Below are 22,372 nucleotides of genomic sequence, written 5' to 3'. Positions count from 1 at the left end.
CTCCAAAGTGTCCTGAAAGTTTTTAGCTCCTGGGCTGGCTGAGGAACCTGCAGTTGGCTTCAGAATCACTGTCCCATTGACAGGTCTATATGAGGTTTGAGAAGGTGTAGGTCTTTACTATTAATGGTCAGTCACACTATGAGTGGAAAAATGTTAACAGGTGAATGCAAGGCAAAGGAGCCAGACATTCTTAGGACTGCATTCAACTGGGGATATGTGACTGAAGCTTCAGAGCAAGGTAGAGCTCACAGAGATTCCTCCTACGTACCTGGCAGTGAAAGGAGGGTAGGAAAGTAGACCTAGGTTTACTGGAGCAAAGTCAAGTCTATTCATTACTGTCTGTAGTTCCCTCATTACAGCAGAGAAGATCAGTTGTAGCTGAACTAAAGCTCCAAATCTTATTCTCTAAGACTTAAAAGACCAAAGTTTGCTTAACTACTGTTTAAGCAGTCTTCTTTTGTCATACTGATGAAGCTTATTTGGCACCTCACTCTTCCATTTCAATGGTTTCTGGTGAAACATATCACCTTTTTAGAACTGCAACATGAGTACTTGTACTCACTTTCCTTCCTGTCAGAGAAGGAGAAGGATTCTCTTAAATAGAGAGCTTTTTTTTTTTTTAATGAGGAAATGAGATGCAATGTGTGAACAACTATAAGTATAGTGCTGGTACATAGTAGGTGCTCAATAATTGGCTGATGGTAGGTTGTGGCCAGGGGCCCAGTTCTACATATTCTCAGTTTCTTGCAAGAACAGCATCACACAGACCAGGTTGTGAGCATCATAGTATACCTGTCCAAACGAATCTCACTTTCTCATCAGGATGTGACTTCCCCTTAAAACTAGCTACCCATTCCAGGAGACATTTAGCACAGGTCAGACCTTATTACTGCCCCATGCAGATACTCAAATCAATGAGTTTTCAGCATTCTCTGCCTGTTGTAAAATGATAAATCAGTGACAACCTAGACTATTGGCTACATACACTGCCAATTGTCCTCACTCAAGCTTGGATGTCATCAATGAGAAAACTTTGTAAACTACATTCACTATTTTTTTTTTGCCAGTTTTGGATCTTGAACTCAGGACCAGATACTATACCTGAGCCTCTCTGTGCTCAAGGCTAGCACTCTACCATTTAAGCAACAGCACCACTTCTGGCTTTTTCTGTTTATGTGGTATGGAGGAATCGAACCCAGGGCTTCATGCATGCTAGGCAAGTACTCTAAGCCACTAAGCCACATTCCCAGCCCTATATTCAGTCTTAACCTAACACCATGCTACTCTTGGGCTCAGACCATAGAAATGTTGACTTTGTAAAAGAGGAAAATGCTGGCCAAGATCTTGGCACTGCCCTCAAATGTTGGCTAGTCTCTCAAAAACAGGATTCAAATGTGGTGAAGTGAGAACCTGAGCTACACAGAAAGGTCATTAGAGTTCAGGACAAAGCCCAGGGGCTGGGAGGCAGGAGAGCAGTGAGGCACAGGACAAGGGCACTCTGCCACTGACTTCTCCACAGGAAAAGCAGAAACGTTCCTCAATGTGGGTATTCTTTTTCTATGGCACTACCTCTTCACACACAGGTATGATGAGAAGGGTTTGTTCCTCCTGTTTAAGGACCAGGGTGCCACTTTACTATCCTTCCCCATACTTGCCTTTGCCAGCAATTTGATGCTATTTTTATTCTGACAGCTGCATCCTCTTGCATGAGGCACAGGAGGAAGCCTCAGGCCACCTTGGTCAGAGCTATGTGGGAAAGTACCACAGCCAAGTGCCATCAAGGAGGCCAGAAGACCCATCCTAGGGTCAGCAGGACTTCAAGATGACCAGTCAAAGCCATCCTATAGGAATGCCACTGACCATGCAGGAGTAGTTTTCTTCAAGAAAGGCAGGGAACTTCAGTTTTTTAAAAACAACAACAAAAAACAAAAAATACAGTGAAATACCACCAGGCACAGGTGGCTCATGCCTGTAATCCTAGCTACTCATGAGGCTGAGATCTGAGCAATTCAGTTTGAAGCCAACCTAGACAGATAAACTTTACAGATTGTTATCTTGAATTAACCAGCAAAAAGCCAGAAGTAGAGGCCTGGCAAAGTGGTAGAGTAACTGCTTTGTACAAAAAAGCTAAGTAAAAGCTAAGAATGAGAGGCCCTATATTCAAATCCCAGTACCAGCACACACTAACACACAAAAAGTGATTTTTTAAAAAATACAAAATATGACTCTTGGAAATGCTATTCCTATTCCTGTTTAGTTGGCTATGAGACTTATTTCCATAATGCAGGTTAAAGTGATCTTCTGGTAAAGAAGATCTGAAACTGCCTTCCATTGCTGGCTGTGCAGCTGGTCTCCTGAACAAGGCATCCATGAAAGTAGGCAAATTCAGTGCTCCACTACTGCTGAGCTTTGCTCTTTCCCTACCTAGCAACTAGGATTTCCCTGTGAATGACACTGCTTAGGAAGTTCTAAAAGTGGGAGTTATCAAGACAAGTTCTTGGTATAGCACTGTTCACCTGGGATGCCTAATTCCAGAATTGCACAGTGACCCAGAAGCTTGTCTCTGCAGTTGTTCTCAGATGACAAAGAAATCGCCCTGTGGACACATTGCCAAAGGATACAAGGGCTTTGTGGATCATCTCTTTAGATGGGAAAAAATATGGGCCAAGAGGAAGAGGGTTTAAGTTAGATTTGAGGAACACTTATTTTCCTCCCCTAGGTAAGCACTGGGATACGCTTATGGTTTGGCTCACTGGAACTTTCTCATATTTCATTTGGGTCTCATCAGAGAAGAGGAAAGGAGATAGCTGACATGTCCCAACTTTGTGATCAGGTGAAACTTCCCATCTGCTCTAGCTGTGGTAATGATTGAAAGATGACATTTCTCATTCAAACCCAACAGTGGATGCCCTAACACAAGTCTCCATACCAGAGTTCTGGATCAGGAAGGGAAACATATTTTAAAAGCAGTCTGGACACAGCTTGTTCACTTGGCCTTCTCTGAGGTGATGAAATTAGCTAGGCACTATTGCTTCACTCTCAGAATTTTAAATGAGACCAGAACACTTCCCTTGCAGGTGTGCAGACATAGGTCCACCTGCATTGCTTACCCAGCAGTGAATTATTCAAGGCACCTGAAAGCAGAAGATTTGCTTAAACTGATCTTCAGTAAACGAAGCCACATTTAAATCCTTGTTTTTCTTTTTAAAATTAAATTTATTTTTTATTATCTTTAGTTAGTTGTACAGAGGGGTTTCAATTCAATGTCAGTTTATAAGTATTGGATAAAAACCACAAGGGTGCTTTTATAGACCTCTAACCCTGTGTTGACTCCAAACCAACTAACCATCTTTAACAACATTAACTCAAAGATCTGGCAAACTAGTGTCTCATCAACACAGAAGGGTACCCAGTGACAACCCTGCAGGGAATCTTAGATGACTATATTCAGAAGAGGGGAAATAAATAAGAATGCAGAGCAGGTTAACATGACCACGAAGATACAACTATTTCAATATCAGGATTCATGAGAGATCCTGAATGAACCCATTTTGAACATTGTAACATACTATCACACAAATGGCAAGATGGGATCATAGTTTTATCATTGTTTCCTGGTCATGATGTCTTAGCATTTTCTTGGGTTTTATTCAAACCCAATGGCATGGCTGCATATATACACTAATGATGCTCAAATTATTATGCCCAGCGTAGACCTCCCTTCTGATCCTTAACAGATCTGTTCATTCAGGAATATGAAAGGAACATCTCACCCAAACTGAGCTCCACCTACCAGGAAACTCTTGTCCATTATTGGCTCAACTATCCATCTAGTCAGTCCATCAATCTGTCAAGACCATCTTCAACTATCCTGACACCTTCCTCATATACAACTAGATCTAAGCACTACACAATTCCTTTTCATTCCACCTGAGAAATGACTTTTTACATTTTGTAGCTATTTTATGAGATGACTGCAAGTTTATGGTTGTTATAGCTTCTTTATTATTTTTTCCATTTATGTAGTGTCTCTCTTTTTCCCATTTTTTTCTTTTAATTCTACTGTGTCTATGTCTAATAATTTTAAATGAGGCCAGATCACTTCCCACAATAGGGCCATAGTGGTACACTTGGGAGGCAGAGGTAAAGGATTGCATTCTCAAGACTGGTCTGGGCAAAGTCAATGAGACTATCTAGAAAAAAATGCAAACAAGGGTTGGAGGAAATGGCTCAAGTAGAACACTTGCTGAATATATGAAAGACATGTAAAAACCAACAAAATCAGTAACAACAGAGAAAACTATGGTTACCATGTCTTTCTTCTGGTTTACAACGGCTGTAGAATCTTTTCCTGTCCTTTAATTTTCAATATTGCTCTGTTACTTTGTGGACAATTTTCAGATTCAATCTGATTCAAATGTTTACTTCTAGGAAAGAGAAATCTCACTCACCAGCATCTAAATTCAAACCTTCACAATTCTAACCAAGAGTATGTCAAAAGAGGTTTTGAAGGGCATCTGGGTTATCTTTCTCTCTCACTCCATTCCATTTGTGCCAACACTATAGGAAAAACCATCTGAATATGTCAGTTGACTGCATAAATCTTGGGTAGTCCTTGCTTCCTAGAGGTAAAGCTTAGAATCCTCAGCCTGACAAACAAGTCTTTCCCTATTCTTTTCTGGGGCTGCTTTTTCAGCCTGGCCACCCTGAAAACCTGTTCTCCTGAGCCATCCACAAGTGCCTGGATACTTATGTCAACTCGCTATACCTTAGTACATTCATGTGTTTTTTCCCATACCTTTGCATATCCCATGTTGAACACATTGTTCTTTATCCCAATTCTAACTGTCTCAATTCATTACCACTCACTACCTAGAAAACTTCTATTATAATTTAAAACCACATCAAATTGCCACTGCTTTGGTACTTCGTACACATCTGCAACTCTATGTTGTTATGACTGTTTTTCCTTAACACAAGGGTCATTTTTTTTTCTGCTCTTTGTATTTCATCCTCCATATCCTTGCTTTAATGACAGTGTTCCATAAATGTTTGTGTTAAGTTCCATTTAACCAAAAGGAGAATAGAAGGCAGTGCCACTTTTGCTTCAGTATAAACCTCCTTGGGGCATCTCTTATGGATTCAAGGCTCATTCCAGCCCTCTGCTTCCTCAAGGACTGCTCCTACTGGAAACATTTTTCCCTCCCTCTCCTCACTGAGTCTATATGAGTCTGCCTCAACATCCTGCTTCTTAAATTCTTTGCCAACTCCCATGGATAGTCAGACAGGGTACAAACTGACAGTTCTACCATTTGGGCCACATGCTTAAGCACCTTCATATAATCCAGTGGCTGTGTTAATGCACAGTGTACTTCAGTCTGGATACAGAGAGTTTATTTTCAACATTAGTATGTGCTACTTTGATTCAATTTATTGGACATAAAAATGAGGTTTTAAAAAATTGTATTAAGTGAAGTAAGCCAGGCCCAAAGAAACATAGGTCCCATGGTTTCCCTTATTTGCAATAACTAGTATATGTCTGAGACAAGCAGAAAAGTTCAGATAAGATAATGTTAGACGAACTGAACCCCAAGATAAGGACACAAGTGGTTTTTTCTTTCTTGCTATTGTTTCTAACGTATTTATAAGGTAATTTTTTTTGTCGCTTTGTATGTCCCTCCCCCATGGTATAACCCCTGTTTTCACTGTATTTGATGTTGGTATAATTTGGGGAGGGGAAGGGAAAAAACAAATTGTTTAAATAGGGATACAGTGGACCCACTGCAACAATGAGATGTACAAGATGCTATGTCGAAAAATGAACTTTACAGCTTTGGTGGGGTCATGGGGAATATAGTCGTGGAGATGGGAGGGCAGGGATGGTAGGGGAAAAACAAAGGAGGAGGCAACAATGTTTGATAAGAAATGTACTCATTACCTTGCTCATGTAATTGTAACCCCTCTGTGTGGGATTTCCACAATAAAAAAACGTATTAAAATTTTTTTCAAAATTTCGGTTATCTTTTTGTGCTGGGACCAGGGTTTGAACTGAGGGCTGTACTCTTTTACAATAGTTTTCTTATTGGTGCTCTCCTATTTCTAAAAACCCTTTAAAGTCAAGCAGAGATTTGTTTCCAAAGCTATCCTTCTCCAAAGACCCTAGCTCAGAGATCCTGGTAGATCTCTCCTGGTAGAGCCTGGTAGATCTCTTGCTATTTCTTACTGAGGACTAAGAGCAACTCACAGTAACCAAGTCCACTCTATGAATGAAGTACCTCACACATATGTATTGAGTATCTGATCACATAGGAGTCAGGAGAACACTGACAAGGAGTCTTAAACAGGAAATACTCAGGAAATAGAGAAAAATCTAGGTAAAGTGTTCTTCAGAAAACATTGGTTTTTCAGAACCGCTTCTTACTAAACTCTATCCAGGCCAGTAGAAAGTAAACATAGATGTCTTTATTAAAAGATTTCAAAAACATTATTTATTTCTTAGAATCAATTTACTACTAGAAGATTTCAAGCCCATCTGGTCCATTCATACCAGAATTATTCTATTTCTCCACTAACAAGAGTGCTGGTGGTATAAAACAAGGCAGGAAGATGCGAGTTAGTCTCTGTGTACTTGACTTGCCCCCACATAAGAAAACTTGATTTGAGAATGATTACTAGACAGTTTTCAATACCCTACCATCATCATTTCTATTTGAGTCATAACTATTTAAGTCGGGGGATGGCTTCAAACAAATTTGCCTTGATACATGAATGACATCGCAAGTCCTGGCTGGGGAGAGTAGGTACTGTTGGTTCTTAGGCTATATCAAAGATTTTCCTGGAGAAGTGAAAAAACACTGAGGTTTTCTGGAAACAGTTATCACTCTGAAAAACATTTCAAGTCAAACAGTGATTTGTTTCCAAAGGCCCTGGACTTTATAAGCAACTTATTAGCATAGTGTTGTTTCAGTGCTGTAAGAACTGAAATCATCCACATTGGAGGAGTCAATGGCCCATGCAAGTAGGATAACTTTCTTGCTACTTCAAGCTGCTCACTAGGGGAATTGGTGAATCTTAGGAGGACACAGTCATTTTCCTGTGAAATCATTATGTAAAAGTAGAATATCTCATTTTGAAAATACCATTAGAGGTGTGTCTTGGGCACAGATATTATCAATGTAATACGTAAATTCAAGGAATGAAAAAAAATGGAAACCGTCCTTCCCAACATCTCCTTTATCTTAGTCTGCTCTTCCAGACAATAAGTGGAATGGCATAGTCTTCTGGCATAGTCCTTTCAAGCCCCATCTTTGCTTATGCTTATATATGCTCATATACATAACAGAAGTCTTCATAGATTTTAAATTTAACATAAACAAGATTAGATTGTTGGTAGTATTCTACAACATTTCTTTTTCTTATTGAAGTCTCCTCCTTGAACATATACAAATTTCCTCATCTTTTTGAACTGCTGTCAAGTAATTCTTAATATGGATGAGCTAAAACTATCTTCAGCTGAATAGGAAGTCTAGCTCCACAGTTTTACCATTAGCAAAAGAAGTGCCATCAACTTCTCTGTATTCAAATATCTATATGCCTCTTTATGCATGGTGGGAGGGGGAGGTATTCCCTTTGTTTAAGGAGAAATGGGGCCTATTCTTCCATAAGTTGGGCATGAAACTGAGGACTGATATGGTCACCAGAGGGAGAATCAGATCGGGAGGTAAGGCCTAAATAATTGTCAGAGAAGGACCATGAGTAATGAGCTGACCTGTTCTGTGCCCTGCATGCCCTCACAGCTTCTTTTGAGTTTAACATAAGCTCCATGAAGTCTGAGACAATGTTTCTACCACCCATACCCCTACCTTAGGTATGGCTTTGGGTATATCAAAGCCATGATTGTTTGCTGTCTATGTTTTAGATATACTATATTCTTTCATCTGATCAAGGTGCAAATGCCAACCAAAGGGAAACAATACTTTAGAGATGAATCAGAGAGTCATGGAAACTTCACAGGGGACTCTCAGTCATAGTAACTTAGTAAGTGATCACTTGGAACTACAGGCCTCATTAGCTCTATAAAGCTGGGCATCACATATGCCAGTATTTCTGGACAAGCAAGGAACTGCAACAATAGTCCATGAAAGGGCGGCTGTATATTAACCAGAGCTTCTAGCTTTATACATTACTAACAAGTAATAAACTATTTCTGAAATAGTTCTCCTTTGCCATGTCCAATGTGCATAAGTAACCAAAGACACTTTGGTTACTTTGGGAACTTTGGTACTTTGGAACTTTGGTTCTCACTTTGGACTGGACCAGAGACCTCTCTGATCATCTGCAAGCATTCACAGAAGTATCCTCCCCCTACCCCCACTTTGTATACCAGACCCAAACTAAATGCTGTAAGGACCAAAAAAATCCAAATGTGGCACCTGCTTAACTTGGGCTTGCTGACCAACCTCAGGGATCTAAAATGGTTTAGAAGACTTGTACCAGCCGGGCGCTGGTGGCTCATGACTGTAATCCTAGCTACCCAGGAGGCTGAGAGGATTGCGGTTCAAAGCCAGCCTGAGCAGGAAAGTCTGTGAGACTCTTCTCTCCAATAAACCATTAGGAAACAGGAAGTGGCGCTGTAGCTCAAGTGGTAGAGTGCTGGCCTTGAGCTGAAGAGCACAGGGACAGCGCCCAAGCCCAGAGTTCAAGCCCCACGACCGACCAAAAAAAAAAAAAAAAGATTTGTTCCATCAAATGGTTATAATGGCCAGTATAGTAAAGAAGCCATCATAGGCATGCATAATTCATGACCCAACCAAGGAGCATGCATGCATACATGCAGAAACAGAAAAATGGAAGGAGCATGAAAATGATGGGCACCAAAGTGTTCCTTTTTTATAGAGAGAAGAGCTGAAGCCTCAGCTCTGAGAGGAATAGGAGGACATTCCTAGAAAAAAACAATTCATGGTTCTCCCACAGTGAGGGTACTTTTAAAAAAAAGCTCACATGACAGTAGAGTAGTGATTATTACTGAAGTCAGGGGAGAGGGTGGGTAAAGGGAGGCTGGATTTGAGCAGTGTACACTGTATGGATATATGGAAATAACACACTGATTCATTAATATATGCACTTTACAAGTAAAAATAAAAGAGAAAGTAGGGAGAAGAAGAGGAAACAGAAGCACACTTTCTTAAACTCATTGTATATTTTGGAAGCCAACAAAACTGTTCAAGAGAAATTGGAAGAATCATCAGAGGGACATTTGGCAGGGAACCAAGGTTTACCCAGGGGCCCCTCAGTCTCAGGTCACTCAGTTACTGGGCTCAGAAACCAGGGAGAAAGGACAGGATTGTCCACCAGATAGGGTATATCACTTGGTAAGAATTCTCTCAAAATAAACTGGTAAATACTGCAGTATAGACATAAATAGCAGTACATAACAGAACCAATACAAGCTGCAACTATAAACATACAGTAGTTAATGCTGTGCAAGAACAGCTAAAAGTTTCTTTAATATTCAAGGAACTATAAAACAGAATCAGTAAGAATAAATGGCTGGCTGGATGTGTTGGTATATACCTGTAAACCTAGAACTTGGAAAGCTGAGCCAAGTTGATCTTGAGTTTGAGGACAGCTACATAGCTAGTCCCTGTATACTATTCTTTAAACTGCACCCCTCCCCCCACATACACACACATACAGAAGGTTTAAAATATAAATACCACAGGGAAATGGATGGAGCTAGAAGGAATCATGTTGAGCGAGGTAAGCCAAGAACGAAGAGACAAACGGTACATGGTCTCCCTGATAAGTGGATGCTAAATCCAAAATGTTAGGTGATACAAAGAACTCCCACTCATCTGGTTGAACCACTACTAAATATCCCCATGCTGCTGATCACATATATGGTATATAACATGTGAGCACCGTTATATATTACAGACTGTGATAGACAATTTGCTCCAGGAAAGTTAGAATGAACTTGTGACTTTAAATGAGCATCATTATTCCACAATACTGTGAATTTCCGGAAATTATGTAATCACTTAATCACAATAAAAAAAAAAGAACCTCAGGGAAGGGAGGGAGGGAGGGGATGGTAGGGGGAAAAAAAATATAAATACCACAATTGAAATAGAAAATCCCCAAGCTGAATTCTAGCTCTTAAGATCTACCTCATATACATGTAATACCTTCATTTGCATACATATGTGTAAATTATTTTTTCCTCTATCAAATCCTACAATGAGTCACTTCAAAATGAAAATCTTCATGTTACCAGCTTCATAAAAGCTTTAAAAAGTATTTTTGTTAATAGTGAAAAATAGATTTGCTTCCTGCAGGTGCTCTGGTCAGGTACACAGAATGAAAAATGAAACAAGCTCTGAAATTTTCACACTAGAAAGACAGAGTTTTGTTTCTTTTTTTCTGGGGAAGGAGAAACCATTCATTACTCAATATTATTTCCATAGCATCTACAAAGAATATTGGGTTTTTTGTTGAAAATTTTACTATTTTCTTTCTCTTTAACCTGAAGCAATCAGTTGATACTGAAGACATCTGCTCAGGCCCAAGCCCACAAAATAAGGAAAAACTTTTCTACAAATGCAACTAATTCCCCCACCAAGTCCAAAGCATGAAAACAGATGAAGACAGATTTTTGTACTGTTAATAATTATGATCAAAGTCTGGGCTCAATTTGTATGTGAAATTAACTCATAGCAAAGATTCCCTTCAAATATATTAGTAGCACATGTGCCAATGTTTTCATATAGAAGTACAGTTCCATAGGTGTATGACTGACAGGAAGACTCTTGCCTTTATAGTGAGTTGCCTTTGTAGTGAGAAGTTCTTGGGTTCCAGACCTATCTCTGCCACTTGTGTACAGGTGATATGTCACTTAAGACTAGAAAAACCTCAAAGGAGAGAGGATAATACAATTTGACTTGCTGGGGCTGGAATTCTCAGAGGATATCCAGAGGAAGTCATATCCTAGCCTTCCCTCCTAGCTTTCTTTGGCCCTGACATCATGAACTGACTTTCCAAATTCCTAAGTCATCACCAAAGACCCACTCAAATGCATTCTGAATAAACCACTTCAGGCTTGTGGGCAGATAAGGGATTTTTTTCTCAGAACTTCTACTCTTCTTTGTTGCTATTTGTTTTTTTCCTTGAGCCAGAATTCTTCTCTCACTGGATTGCAATGACAACCAATATTTATAAAGTAGTCATATCTCATGTATATACTACATACTGCTAATGCATAGTGGAATGAATTCACTTCTGCGCTCTCTAGCACCTGCTCCTTAGCCTAGCACAGAGCAGTTCAAGAAACAAGTAACTCATTAACTATCTGCCTTACAGGATGAACTTTATTATAAAGGGAGAAGGCATTTAAAAAGTCATTTATAACCGGGTGCTTGTAATCCTAGCTAGTCAGGAGGCTGAGATCTGAGGATAATGATTCAAAGCCAGTACAGGCAGGAAAGTTTGTGAGACTCTTATGTCTAATAAGCCACTAGAAAACTGGAAATGCCACTGTGGCTCAAGAGGTAGAGCAGTAGCCTTGAGCTGAAGAGCAGAAGAATAGTGTCCACACCAGAGTTCAAGCCCCATAACCAACCAAAAAAAAAGTCATTTACAAAATACTTGCTAAGTAAAAGAATAAAAGATAAAAGAAGCTAATAGGGGAATATAGTTAAAGTATGTTTTATGAATATATGAAAATGTCACAATGAAACTCATTGTCTTGTACAATTTAATAGAGCAAAGTTCTGTGCTAACAGTGGTATTGAGAAATAGGTTCTTTCATAGAAGCATTGGCCTTGCTTCTTCTGGGACCAAGCAGCAAGACAAGCTGGGAAAACCTCTAGCTTAGAACAGGAAGACTGATGATTTCTAGGACCCTATTCAACTGACATTTCCATATGAGACAAGGGCAACAGGTAGAACATCTGTCTAGCATGCATAAGGCCATGAGTTTGACTCTCAGCGTAGAGAGAGAACAGGAGAAGAAGGAAGACTATAAAAAAGAGGAGGAGGTGGAGGAGACAGACAGACAGACAGCAGGTACAAGTAAACACAGAAATGGAATCAGCTGAAGCGGGGTAACAATAACTCATATTTATAATCCTAGCAAGAAAGAATTAACTGGAGGAAAAAGGGGTAAAGAAGTACAGCTCACTGGACACTGATGAAAGGCACTATATAACTTGTGGGTGGAGACAGGAGGGAGGGACTGGGAGAGAATGAGGGAACACAAGACACTGTACAAAAGGAAATGTATTTATTACTTGACTGATATAATATAATCCCACTGTACACAATCTTTATAATAACAATAAAGTACATTAATTAAAAAGAATGAAAGAGAGAGGAAGAAAAAAGGAAGGAAGGAAAGTAGAAAGAAAAGGAAGGAAGGAAGAAGGAAGGAAAGAAGGAAGGAGAGAAAGGAAAGGAGAGGAAGAAAGGAAGGAGAGGAAGGAAGGAGAGGAAGAAAGGAGAGGAAGGGAAAAAAAAGGAGGGGAAAGAAAGAAATCAACTCTTTTAAATCCCAGGTGGAAGTTAATGACCCTAGGGAATGTGAAGATCTCCAAGGTTTCACAATGTTTTTAAGAGTCTTCATTCTGGAACATTTACTCCTCAGATACTCCTCTAAGAGATAGTTATCAGTCTTGTTGTTCCTCTTTCTCTGGCCTACCTGCTCATTCCATGATCCAGAGTAAACCCACATCTTATTTAATTTACCAAGGAAGCCCCAGACACCACCAAGCTCTACGTGATGACCAGTGAAGAGGCCCAGTGATCTGAGGATTCAGAATAGTGCCTTATATTCTCTCCCATCATTCTGCTGCTAAGAAGAGAATGAGATCTAAGAAAGCTATTTTGGAAAATACCCAACTAGTAGAGCATCACATCTAATCCAACTAAAATCAAACGTAAGTTCTCCATTTCCTTACTAAATAAAGTCAGCAAACATAATGACTGAAAATATCCTCATTAGACCTTGTGTAGTGGGTATACTTTAGAGATTGGCATTAGTCAGGGGCAAGTTACAGATCATTATGTTCACAGGGTGTGTGTCTGACACTACAAAACCTGTACAACCTCCCACTGTATTTATGGCAAGTTCTCACAACAAAAGAAAGATGGCAATATGAAAAGGTAGCAATCTATGCAAAAGTAGCCTCAGCTGGCAACAAGAACAGACTGGGTGCTGTCCTCCACTAAGTCATCTTAGCTTTGTAGATTTAAGAACTGCCTTTGATCAAGCACCCACCAAGAAGTCTTGCTTGTAGCTCTCTGGGACCTGTAGTCCATGGAACAGCCATGGAATCTTAGGCAGTGGTGTGTCACATAAGCATGCATATACCCACACAAAGTTGGCTCTTGGTCAGAGACTAACAAATGAGCATCTGCACTGTAAACTTCTGAACCTTCATTCCCTAAAAATAACCATGAAATTTTTAGAGGGCTCTATGCTAAATGCCCCAAACTTGTTTTTTTTGTTTTTTGTTTTGTTTTGGTTTTACTAATGCAGCTCATCCTATGCCTACTATTCAGTAGCTTATTCTCTAAGAATCTTCAAAACTCCATATTCCACAATATAACTACACTCTCTCAGCTCCCTTGCAATAAAAACAAATGTTTAGATTCTGGAAGTTTTGATAATTGATGTCAAGTACCCCAGTCCTTTAAATACATTGAGATGTTGCTGGAAATGAGCAGGACATCTCTATAGAGAAGTGCTCAATCTATGGCTTCCTGGAAGCAGGGCTCCAGCATTGAAGTACCAGGACTAAAACCCTTCCATTTAAAGGAGTTCCTACTGTTCCATATCCTGTCCAGCCCAGAATTTCTTCCATTCTCAAGTAGGAGTGCTCCTCAGGCAGTGGATCAGCTCAGCCTATCTGCTTAACCCTATACACAATCTCTCCACTCACCTCCATCCTTCCTATCTGTGAGGGATCAGGGCCAGCATCGTGAGGAGCTGTGAAAGACTCAGGTCATCCATTAATTACCTACTGGCTACCAACAAATAATTTATTTAAATTGGAAGAGGTCATGGCTTTTGGAACTTAACTTGAAATTTCAGATAGAAGAGAGTGAAATAAAGTCCAGAAGCTCCTGGGGTCCCAGTAACTTAATTACCAGTGGGGATCAGTTCAAGCAACCTTTGGGTACCTCCTATTTTCCCATACATGCAAAGAGGCTATATGTTTTATAGTTTAGGAATGTGCTCATGAATTACCTTTGAAAAAAATGTGCAAAATAAAAGGGACAGTGCCAAACTGTTAGGCTACAAATTGCAGTATAAATATTGGAACAAATAAAACCACACAGTATTTACTATCAAGCTGAGATAATAATAGCATCCAAAGACCATATTAGGATGTATTGAAGATTCTCAAAGGACAGGCTTTTGAAAAGTAGGTATAGGATATGATGTTTTGGGGAAAATAATAAAAGCCATTTAAAAAGAGACACAATTTCCTTTCCTTTCCCCTCTTTCATTTTTTTTATCTCCCCCTTCTTCTCTACAGTCTCTTTTCATCTTGTCTTTATAGATAAGATGTAATTTAAAAAAATACAGATTATTAACAATGTGGAGTGGGACAGTTTGCCCAGGGATCTGAGGTTTTATGCAAACAGTGGCCTCTTTTTACTTGTGTTACAAGCCCACCTGTTTTAGTAGACAGTTGGGGTTTCCTGTGTGTGTGTGTATGTGTGTGTAGAAGGGGGTTGTCTGGAACAGGTAAAGGATGGAGTTGTCTTATTTCTGACACTCCAAGATCTTGTATCCAGACAGATGTTGTAAGTGTCAAGAGATTTAGAGGCCATGTTCCATTAAATAAGGTATTAAGTAGTAAGGTAGGGCTGGAAGCCAATGGTTCAAGCTTGTAATCCTAGCTACTTATGAGCCTAAGATCTGAGGAACATGTTTCAAACCAGACCTGGGCAGGAAAACCCATGAGATTCTCACCTCCAATTAACTATCAAAAAGCCAGAAGTAGAGCTGTGACTTAAGAAGTAGCCTTGAGCAAAGAAAACAACAGGCCCTGAGTTCAAGCCCCACGACCAGTAACAAAAAAAAAAAACAAGGAAAGAAAATATCAATAAGGTAGTTCTAGGAGTGAGAGGAGGAAGGACTTCTCTGTAATATAATGAAGAAAACCTCAAGCCTCATTTTGTGAATTAAGAGGAAGTCAATATTGATCAGTTTAATTTAGCCTATATCTTAATCATAAACTACCATTAATTGATTGAAAATCAGAGTAACTGTTAACAAAAGAAATGTTTTGTTATACCCAATAAAATCATGCTACAACACAATTTCTAGCACCTTAGTGAAAAACTCTGAATTAAACAACAGAAAGTATGACCTCCCCAATTAGGAGGGAAGAATAAAGGTTCCTTCTCCACTTGATTTTCTGGTTAATATTACTTAATAGAATTATTTATTCTTCTCCACTTCTACTTGTTTTAGACAATTTATACTAGCTAAACTCTGCTCTTAATGGCTAAAAAAAATCCTTAAAATACTAAGTAAGTACAATACTGCTGTTGTATAATATGAATTTCAATGAAGACACCTTGAAGTAGGATTATTTCTTTCAGAATAAGTTACTCCTCCCTTTCCAACACCCTACCCTAAAATAGAAAACACATGCATCACAACCACATATATATTATTTTTGAAAAAGAGACAATTTGGGCTGTGTTGAGGCTAATGAACAGAAATAGATTTTAGTCCTGGCCAACGCCTCAAACCGTCCATCAGGGTAAAATCGAAGATGTTTTTGGAATTAGTGTACAAGTAGACACACCCTATTTACCCTCAAACCTAAAACAGCTCTACACTAACCAGTGTTCCACATAGAGCGGCCCTGGAAAATTATCAAGGACAATTTACCTCCCATTATTTTTAATTCTGTAAACAAATAGTAGATGTTTAAACTTAAACAACACCAAGAATGAGCAGTCTGAATTCTTAAAATTCCAAAATACGGGGCTGGGAATATGGCTTAGTGGTGGAGTGCTGCCTAGAATGCATGAAGCCCTGGGTTCAATTCCTCAGTACCACATAAACAGAAAAAGCTGGAAGTGGTGCTGTGGCTCAAGTAGTAGATTGCTAGCCTTGAGCAAAAGAAGCTCAAGGACGGTGCCCAGGCCCTGAGTTCAAGCTCCAGGACTGGCAAAACAAAAAACAAAAACAAATTCCAAAATAGAACTAATTTAAAAGGAATGACAATGGATTTTATTTATATCTGTTTTGTTGGGGATAGAATGTAGAGCTTCATGATCTAGGTTGTTAGGGACAGAACTTAGAACATCATTGCTTTACCACTGAACTACACCTTCAGATCTGAAAACTAGGTATTTTTTTGCTTTTTTAGCTGGTCTAGGTCTTTACCTCAGGGACTGAGTGCTTGCTGTTCCTAAGCTTTTTTGCTCAAGGACAGCATTCTACCGCTTGAGCCACAAAAGGCCCTTCTGGTCTTTTGATGATTAATCAGAAATAAGAACTTCATGAACCTTCTTGCTCAGTCTAGCTTCAAATCATGATCTTCAGATCCCAGCCTCCTGAATAACTAGGATTAAAGGAGTGATCCACTAGTGCCTGACTGAAAATTAGGTTTTAAGTGGCCTTAAAATCTAGGGAGAACACAGCATGTGTTTATTCTTTACCATTTATCCAAAGAATTTAGCTAACAATGCAATGGAACATAGAAAAAGAACATACCCTCTGCCAGGCCACAGACAGGGCGTAAATGTAAATTTGTACTGAGAACAAAATCAATACTGCCAGAAATCACAGAGCATACTAATGTCAGATAATATGACTGCCTTAATGACAGATAATATGTACAACCATGACAGGAATGAACACAATGCCATGCACACACAATACAAATGAACTTATTATACACACACACACACACACATACACACACACACACACACTACATAATTCACAATACAATTACCTCTCTCTTTCTTACCTCCAACATGGGCCTGGCACTATCATGGACAGAGAGAATGTGTGTCACCTTGTTCTTGCTCAATTGTTCCATGTCTCTGGCATCTGTCATTGAAGATAAGAAATGGACATTTTAATATTCCCTATGAATTAAGTGCTCCTAAATTCTAGGCAGGATACAATAAAGCATGACTGCTAGACTTCTTTCTTAGAACTTCATAATTGATCATATCTAGAATAATAATCTAGGTTTTCAGAATTGAATGTTATTGTATTTATGTATTTATTTTATTGGATCATTTCTTATCCAAAGTATGAATTTAAAACTTTAAATATACTTATATTAATAAACATTGTATTCATCAAAGTTGTTAAAAGGAAGGAACCTCACATTATTTTTTAGTAGATTGTAAAGTTATAAACTGACCCATAGACCAGACATGAGATACAGATCATAAAGATGTTTAAAATATTTTAAAACCCAGTTTCCTCTCAAGGATAAGTAATGTAAGTTTAAACTAAATGCCAAAGACCCACAGAGACACCTACAAGTATCTCCTTACGCTGTTATCAAAAGCAGACACAGTTCTAGACTAAGACAGGACTGTGGTTTCAGAATTGCTCATCAATGATCATTATTATGAAGCAAAAGAGATACCAAAATTATACTCCTTTCCTAGTTCCTACCTGTAAAAATATCTGTGATGTGGTCCCTAAGTCATAAACCTTTGCTCACTTATGAAATGGGAACCTGGCAAGAAAGAAGGAAATCACCTTTCCTGTGTTGCTGGCCACACCAAATTCCTCAAAATTATGTAGGGCAAACTATTATTATAGAGTTTTTTTAAAAAGCAAAAAAAAACATGATAAAATGTACTTATTTTATCATGTTTTTTGGGAATATTTAATGACATGGAAAAACGCTCAGGTTATAATGTTATGCAAAGGGATATAGTAGATACTAAATCTAATCACAACATAAACTCAAATTGTAAAAACATATCAGGCCAAACACACATATTGAGGGGACTAGCATTTAGACTTATGAAGGAATGGGGTAACAAGTGACTTGTTCTTCGTGTGTGTGTGTGTGTGTGTGTGTGTGTGTGTGGCCTACATAAGTGGTTCTAAGAGTTTAATAAAGCCATCCGTAAGGGTTGTGTGAAAGGCCAATTGCTGGGCCTCAATTTATTTCCAGGACTACAGGTCTACAGTGGAATGAAATTTCTTTTTCTAAGAAGCTCTGAGGATGAAGCTGAAATTAGGAAATGGTGTTCTAAATATTTAACAATGTCAGGAAAAAAAGTCTTTAAAAGTAATATTAAATACTGGTCTTTATGTTAAGACTATTTCCCTTGCTCCAATCATACTGATCTTCAAATGCTAACATAAGTAGTAGTGATCATGCACAGGGCAATTCTTGTTTCCTACAACTACTACATTTGGGGTGCTAGCCAAGCAACCTGTGAATTACCCAGTCCTATAATATGAATCTAGAATGTCTCAAAGGGCTATTTATGAAAGGCATGGTTTTCAACATCGTACAATTAAGACATGGTGGAGAACTTTTGAGAAATAGGGGCTAGAGGGAGGTCTTAGTTTACTGGGGTGTGACCTCATCACAGGCCTAAAAGCACTGAGCCAGCCAATCACAGACCCCTGAAACTGTGAACAGAACTAAATACAAGAAAAGAAAAAAGAAATTTTGATTGATTATTTCAGGAATTTGTTATAAGAAAAGAAAGCCAACACTGATAGGAATAAGGATTAAGATACCACAGGCAGCCAGTATCACCTTCCCACCAAAATGTGATTTTCCAATTGCCACTCTCAACAGGTAGTAAAGTAGGGGAACGATAGCTTAGATGAGGTGGGTACCTCAGGGGAACAGATTCATGGTGATGCCCCAGGATTCTTCCAGATTCCCATTCTGCCAGGATTTGAATGACAACAATCCACAGTTGTCTATATACACTATCTGCCCTCCACGTGTACAGGTCCTGTATCCATAAAACATGTACAGACTTTTTCTTGTACTAATTCCCTAAATGATATAGTATTAAAACTATTAACATGGGTATTAACAAGTAATCGATGGATGATTTAAGGTATATAAGAGAATATATACAATAGGTTCAATGCAAATACCATTTTATATAAGAGATTTGGTGGTGTAAGGAAACCAGTTTGTTTTTTGTTGGAACCAGTTCCCAATAAATATCAAGGGAAAATGTACTTAATGTATGTTTTTATACGACAGTTTGTGAAGTATAATTCACTTATGATAAAAATCCCCCCTTTGAAGTGTACAATTCAGTAGCTTTTAGCACATTTATGTGACCATCATTACAATCGAATTTTAGAACATTTTCATCTCCCATGAAATACAATTTTATAACAGATTAAAATCTTTTTTTTTTTTTTGCCAGTCCTGGGCCTTGAACTTTGGGCCTAGAGTGCTGTCCCTGAGCTTCATTTTGCACAAGACTAGTGTACTACCACTTGAGTCACAGCTCCACTTCTGTCTTTTTTGAGGGGTTTATTGGAGACAGAAGTCTCACAGACTTTCTTGCAGATTAACATCTTAAAAGTTAATCTAAGGATTAAAATTATATATTAAAAAGTAAAGACAACCACTGGATACCACACATGAGTTAACAGACTGTTGGACTCCTGAGAAAAGGGAAGCAAACCCTGGGCTAGTGCTGCTTTCCCGCCTGCATACTTTCTGTTCCCTCAGAGTGCCCATCTGTGTGGATGTGCAAATTCGGGATTACCCTTTCCCACAAAATACAGGCTTGTGTACAGATTGGAATGTGTAAGGATTATCAACACTTCCTTGCTTCCTTGTCCATGTTTCTTGAGTATTAAAGTAGCTCTGCACAGGCTCCTCCAGCTGACAGCAAGGTACCACTTAGCTTTTTGGAAATTTCCAGGTCCATTCATACCTACTAAATGATTAGAATCTATATTTTATTAAGAATATCTAAAGACACATATGGGAATATAATAATGAAATTCCCCTCCATATTTTAAGGTTTTTTTTAAAGTTATCTACACCCTACTCATGAAGCCCAGGATAGGCTGAAATGGATGACCTATAACCTTGAACCCAAGAAAGTTCTCCTCCTCAAATGCTAATTGCCAGAAAACCATCCTGAGTCCTTGGTGATCATGAGATCCATAGAATAAATGAATAAAACTAGTACAGAGACATGTGCTGATACGTTGGCATGATCACCTCAGAATGTAAGATCATAGGAAGTTTCATTCTCTTTAACATTTCTGTCATGTCTTTTTTTGTTTTACTGATCATCTCATGTTAGTTTTATGTGCTTATGTTTGTATGCACACACACACTGATAATAAGACTCAAATGCAGGGCTTGGGCGCTATCTCTGAGCTCTTTTTCCCAAGGCTAACACTCTATCACTTGAGCCACAGCTCTATTGCCAGCTTTTTGGTGGTTAACTGGAGATTAATGTCTTATACTTTCCTGTCCAGGGCTGGCTTTGAACCATGATCCTCAGATCTTAGCCTCCTGAGTAGTCAGGATTATTGGCATGAGCCACTAGAAGCGAGCCCATGTTACTTTTACAATCAGGGAAACAATAGTGCTTTCAAATACAAATGCATTTATAAGTGAATAAATACTTCATTGGCAACTTCAAATCACATTCTTTTCCTTTCTACCAATCCTTCCCCTGGTCCCTGGACTCTTGCTCCCTCCTGCCTTCTATTTCTGTTTACCATGGAGGACCTGTGAAACAAATGTCTCCTTCACACAAGTTGAGCACTGGGACAACAAAATGTATCTGTCTATTCCCTCAGGGTCATCCATTCCCTTCCTGGCTCACAAGTTCCCAAGAACACTACTGAGACCTCACTGGTACAGCCTGTGGTTTTGCAGGAAAATGTGGTTCTTAAAGGGCAAAGTAAAACCACATGCTTACTAAAGGTGAGAATCAATACTTTCCTTCTTATGCTCCCATGAAGAGTGGCAGCACCACATCTAAGGTGTGAGAATGCTGGAGTGGCCACAGAAGTCAGCTCATCTGACAAAAGCCAAGCAGAGATGAAATAGAATGAACAAAAGTAGCTAGGTTATGCTGATGTTGTGAAGCAGTAATCCTAGTAACTCAAGAGGCTAAGATCTGAAGATCACAGTTTCAAAGCCAGAAAAGTTGACAAGATTCTTATCATCAATTAACCACCAAAAGGCCAGAAGCAGAGCTGTGGATCAAGTGAAAGAACCTTAAGCAGAAAAGCAAAGAGATAGTAGCTGAGCCCTGAATTCAAGCCCCAGTTCTGGCACAGAAAAAGAAAAAGCATATTAGAGCATTAGAACTATTTGGCAGTGCCTTTCAAAGCACCTGCAACAATGCTTCAGGTACCTGGGGTTACCAGGAAGGATAGAAGGAGAAGAAGCTGCAAGGTAAAGGAAGGATGAAAGAATTATATATGTAGTTCTAGTATTTATGTAGCCGTCCCATCTGATGTGTTCTGAACATTAGGCTATTTCAAGTCATTTGGAGGCAAATAACTTTACCTCTAAAGTTGAGAATGTGCTGATGGACAGGAAAGAGTTCAATCATGTTATGCTCTTCTTCCCATTAATAAATTAATTTAATAACAACTATAGTTACTATGCATTATAACATCTAGTTATGAATTCATTGCTTATGGGTTCGACATGTTTTGCTGTACCTCATTTTTCTGAGCTGTAGAGTGAGAAGAACAGTAAGAATATCCCCAAGGTATGGTAGCAACTGAATGATAAGAGCATGACCCAGTGCCTGGCAAGTGGTAAATATGTAATCACTGTTATCATTTGTTAAGGTTTGGACGTGGTTTGTCTTTCAAGGGCTTATGTGCTAGAAACGTGTTCCCTAGTATAGTGGTGCTAAGATGGGGGAACCTTTTAAGAGACATGAGTTAGTAGCAGGTAATTAGACCACAGGAAACTTCTCTTGGGAAAGATTAGTTCTGGCTTGGGGGAGTGATTTAGGTCTCCAGAGAGCCAATTTTTATAGTGAGGCCCCCTCATATATTAGGGCCATATCTCTTCCAGATTTCTCCCAATTTCTTCATCATGTTGTGATGCAGGCAAGGGGTCATTGTCAGGATGCTGGCACCATGCAATTGGTCTTCCAGAATCACTTGCTGAATAAATTTCTTCTCATAAAATACCCAGACTCAGCTATTTTCATATAGCAACAGCAAACAGACTAAGCCTTAAGGTTGTGGAATGGACATGTGTCACTGCTGTTTCAAAATCCACACTTACTACAATGGTACTGGAACCTACTCTCCTCCACCTGACAGCCACGATATGTAAGACCTCCCAGGTTAAGCTGACAGTACCACTTCACATTCAAGGACTCCACCCCATCTGAA

The 22,372-nt window shown here is 39.1% G+C and overlaps 1 protein-coding gene across 2 annotated transcripts in view; it reads right to left on the bottom strand.

The window, feature by feature from the left end:
- The window catches only part of Dusp22 (dual specificity phosphatase 22), a 66,624-nt gene that overhangs the window by 26,729 nt on the left and 17,523 nt on the right, over positions 1-22,372 (bottom strand). For both annotated transcript variants that reach the window (XM_013016713.1, XM_013016712.1), the window contains exon 3: positions 16,998-17,080. In XM_013016713.1, the coding sequence (XP_012872167.1) occupies positions 16,998-17,080 (83 nt within the window). The remainder of the gene's footprint in view (positions 1-16,997; positions 17,081-22,372) is intronic.

This window comes from Dipodomys ordii, unplaced genomic scaffold (assembly GCF_000151885.1).
Source record: "Dipodomys ordii isolate 6190 unplaced genomic scaffold, Dord_2.0 Scaffold32, whole genome shotgun sequence".
NCBI classification, from domain to species: Eukaryota; Metazoa; Chordata; class Mammalia; order Rodentia; family Heteromyidae; genus Dipodomys; species Dipodomys ordii.
Note: the sequence above shows the minus strand (reverse complement) of the source record. Positions and strands in the feature narration are given on the sequence as shown.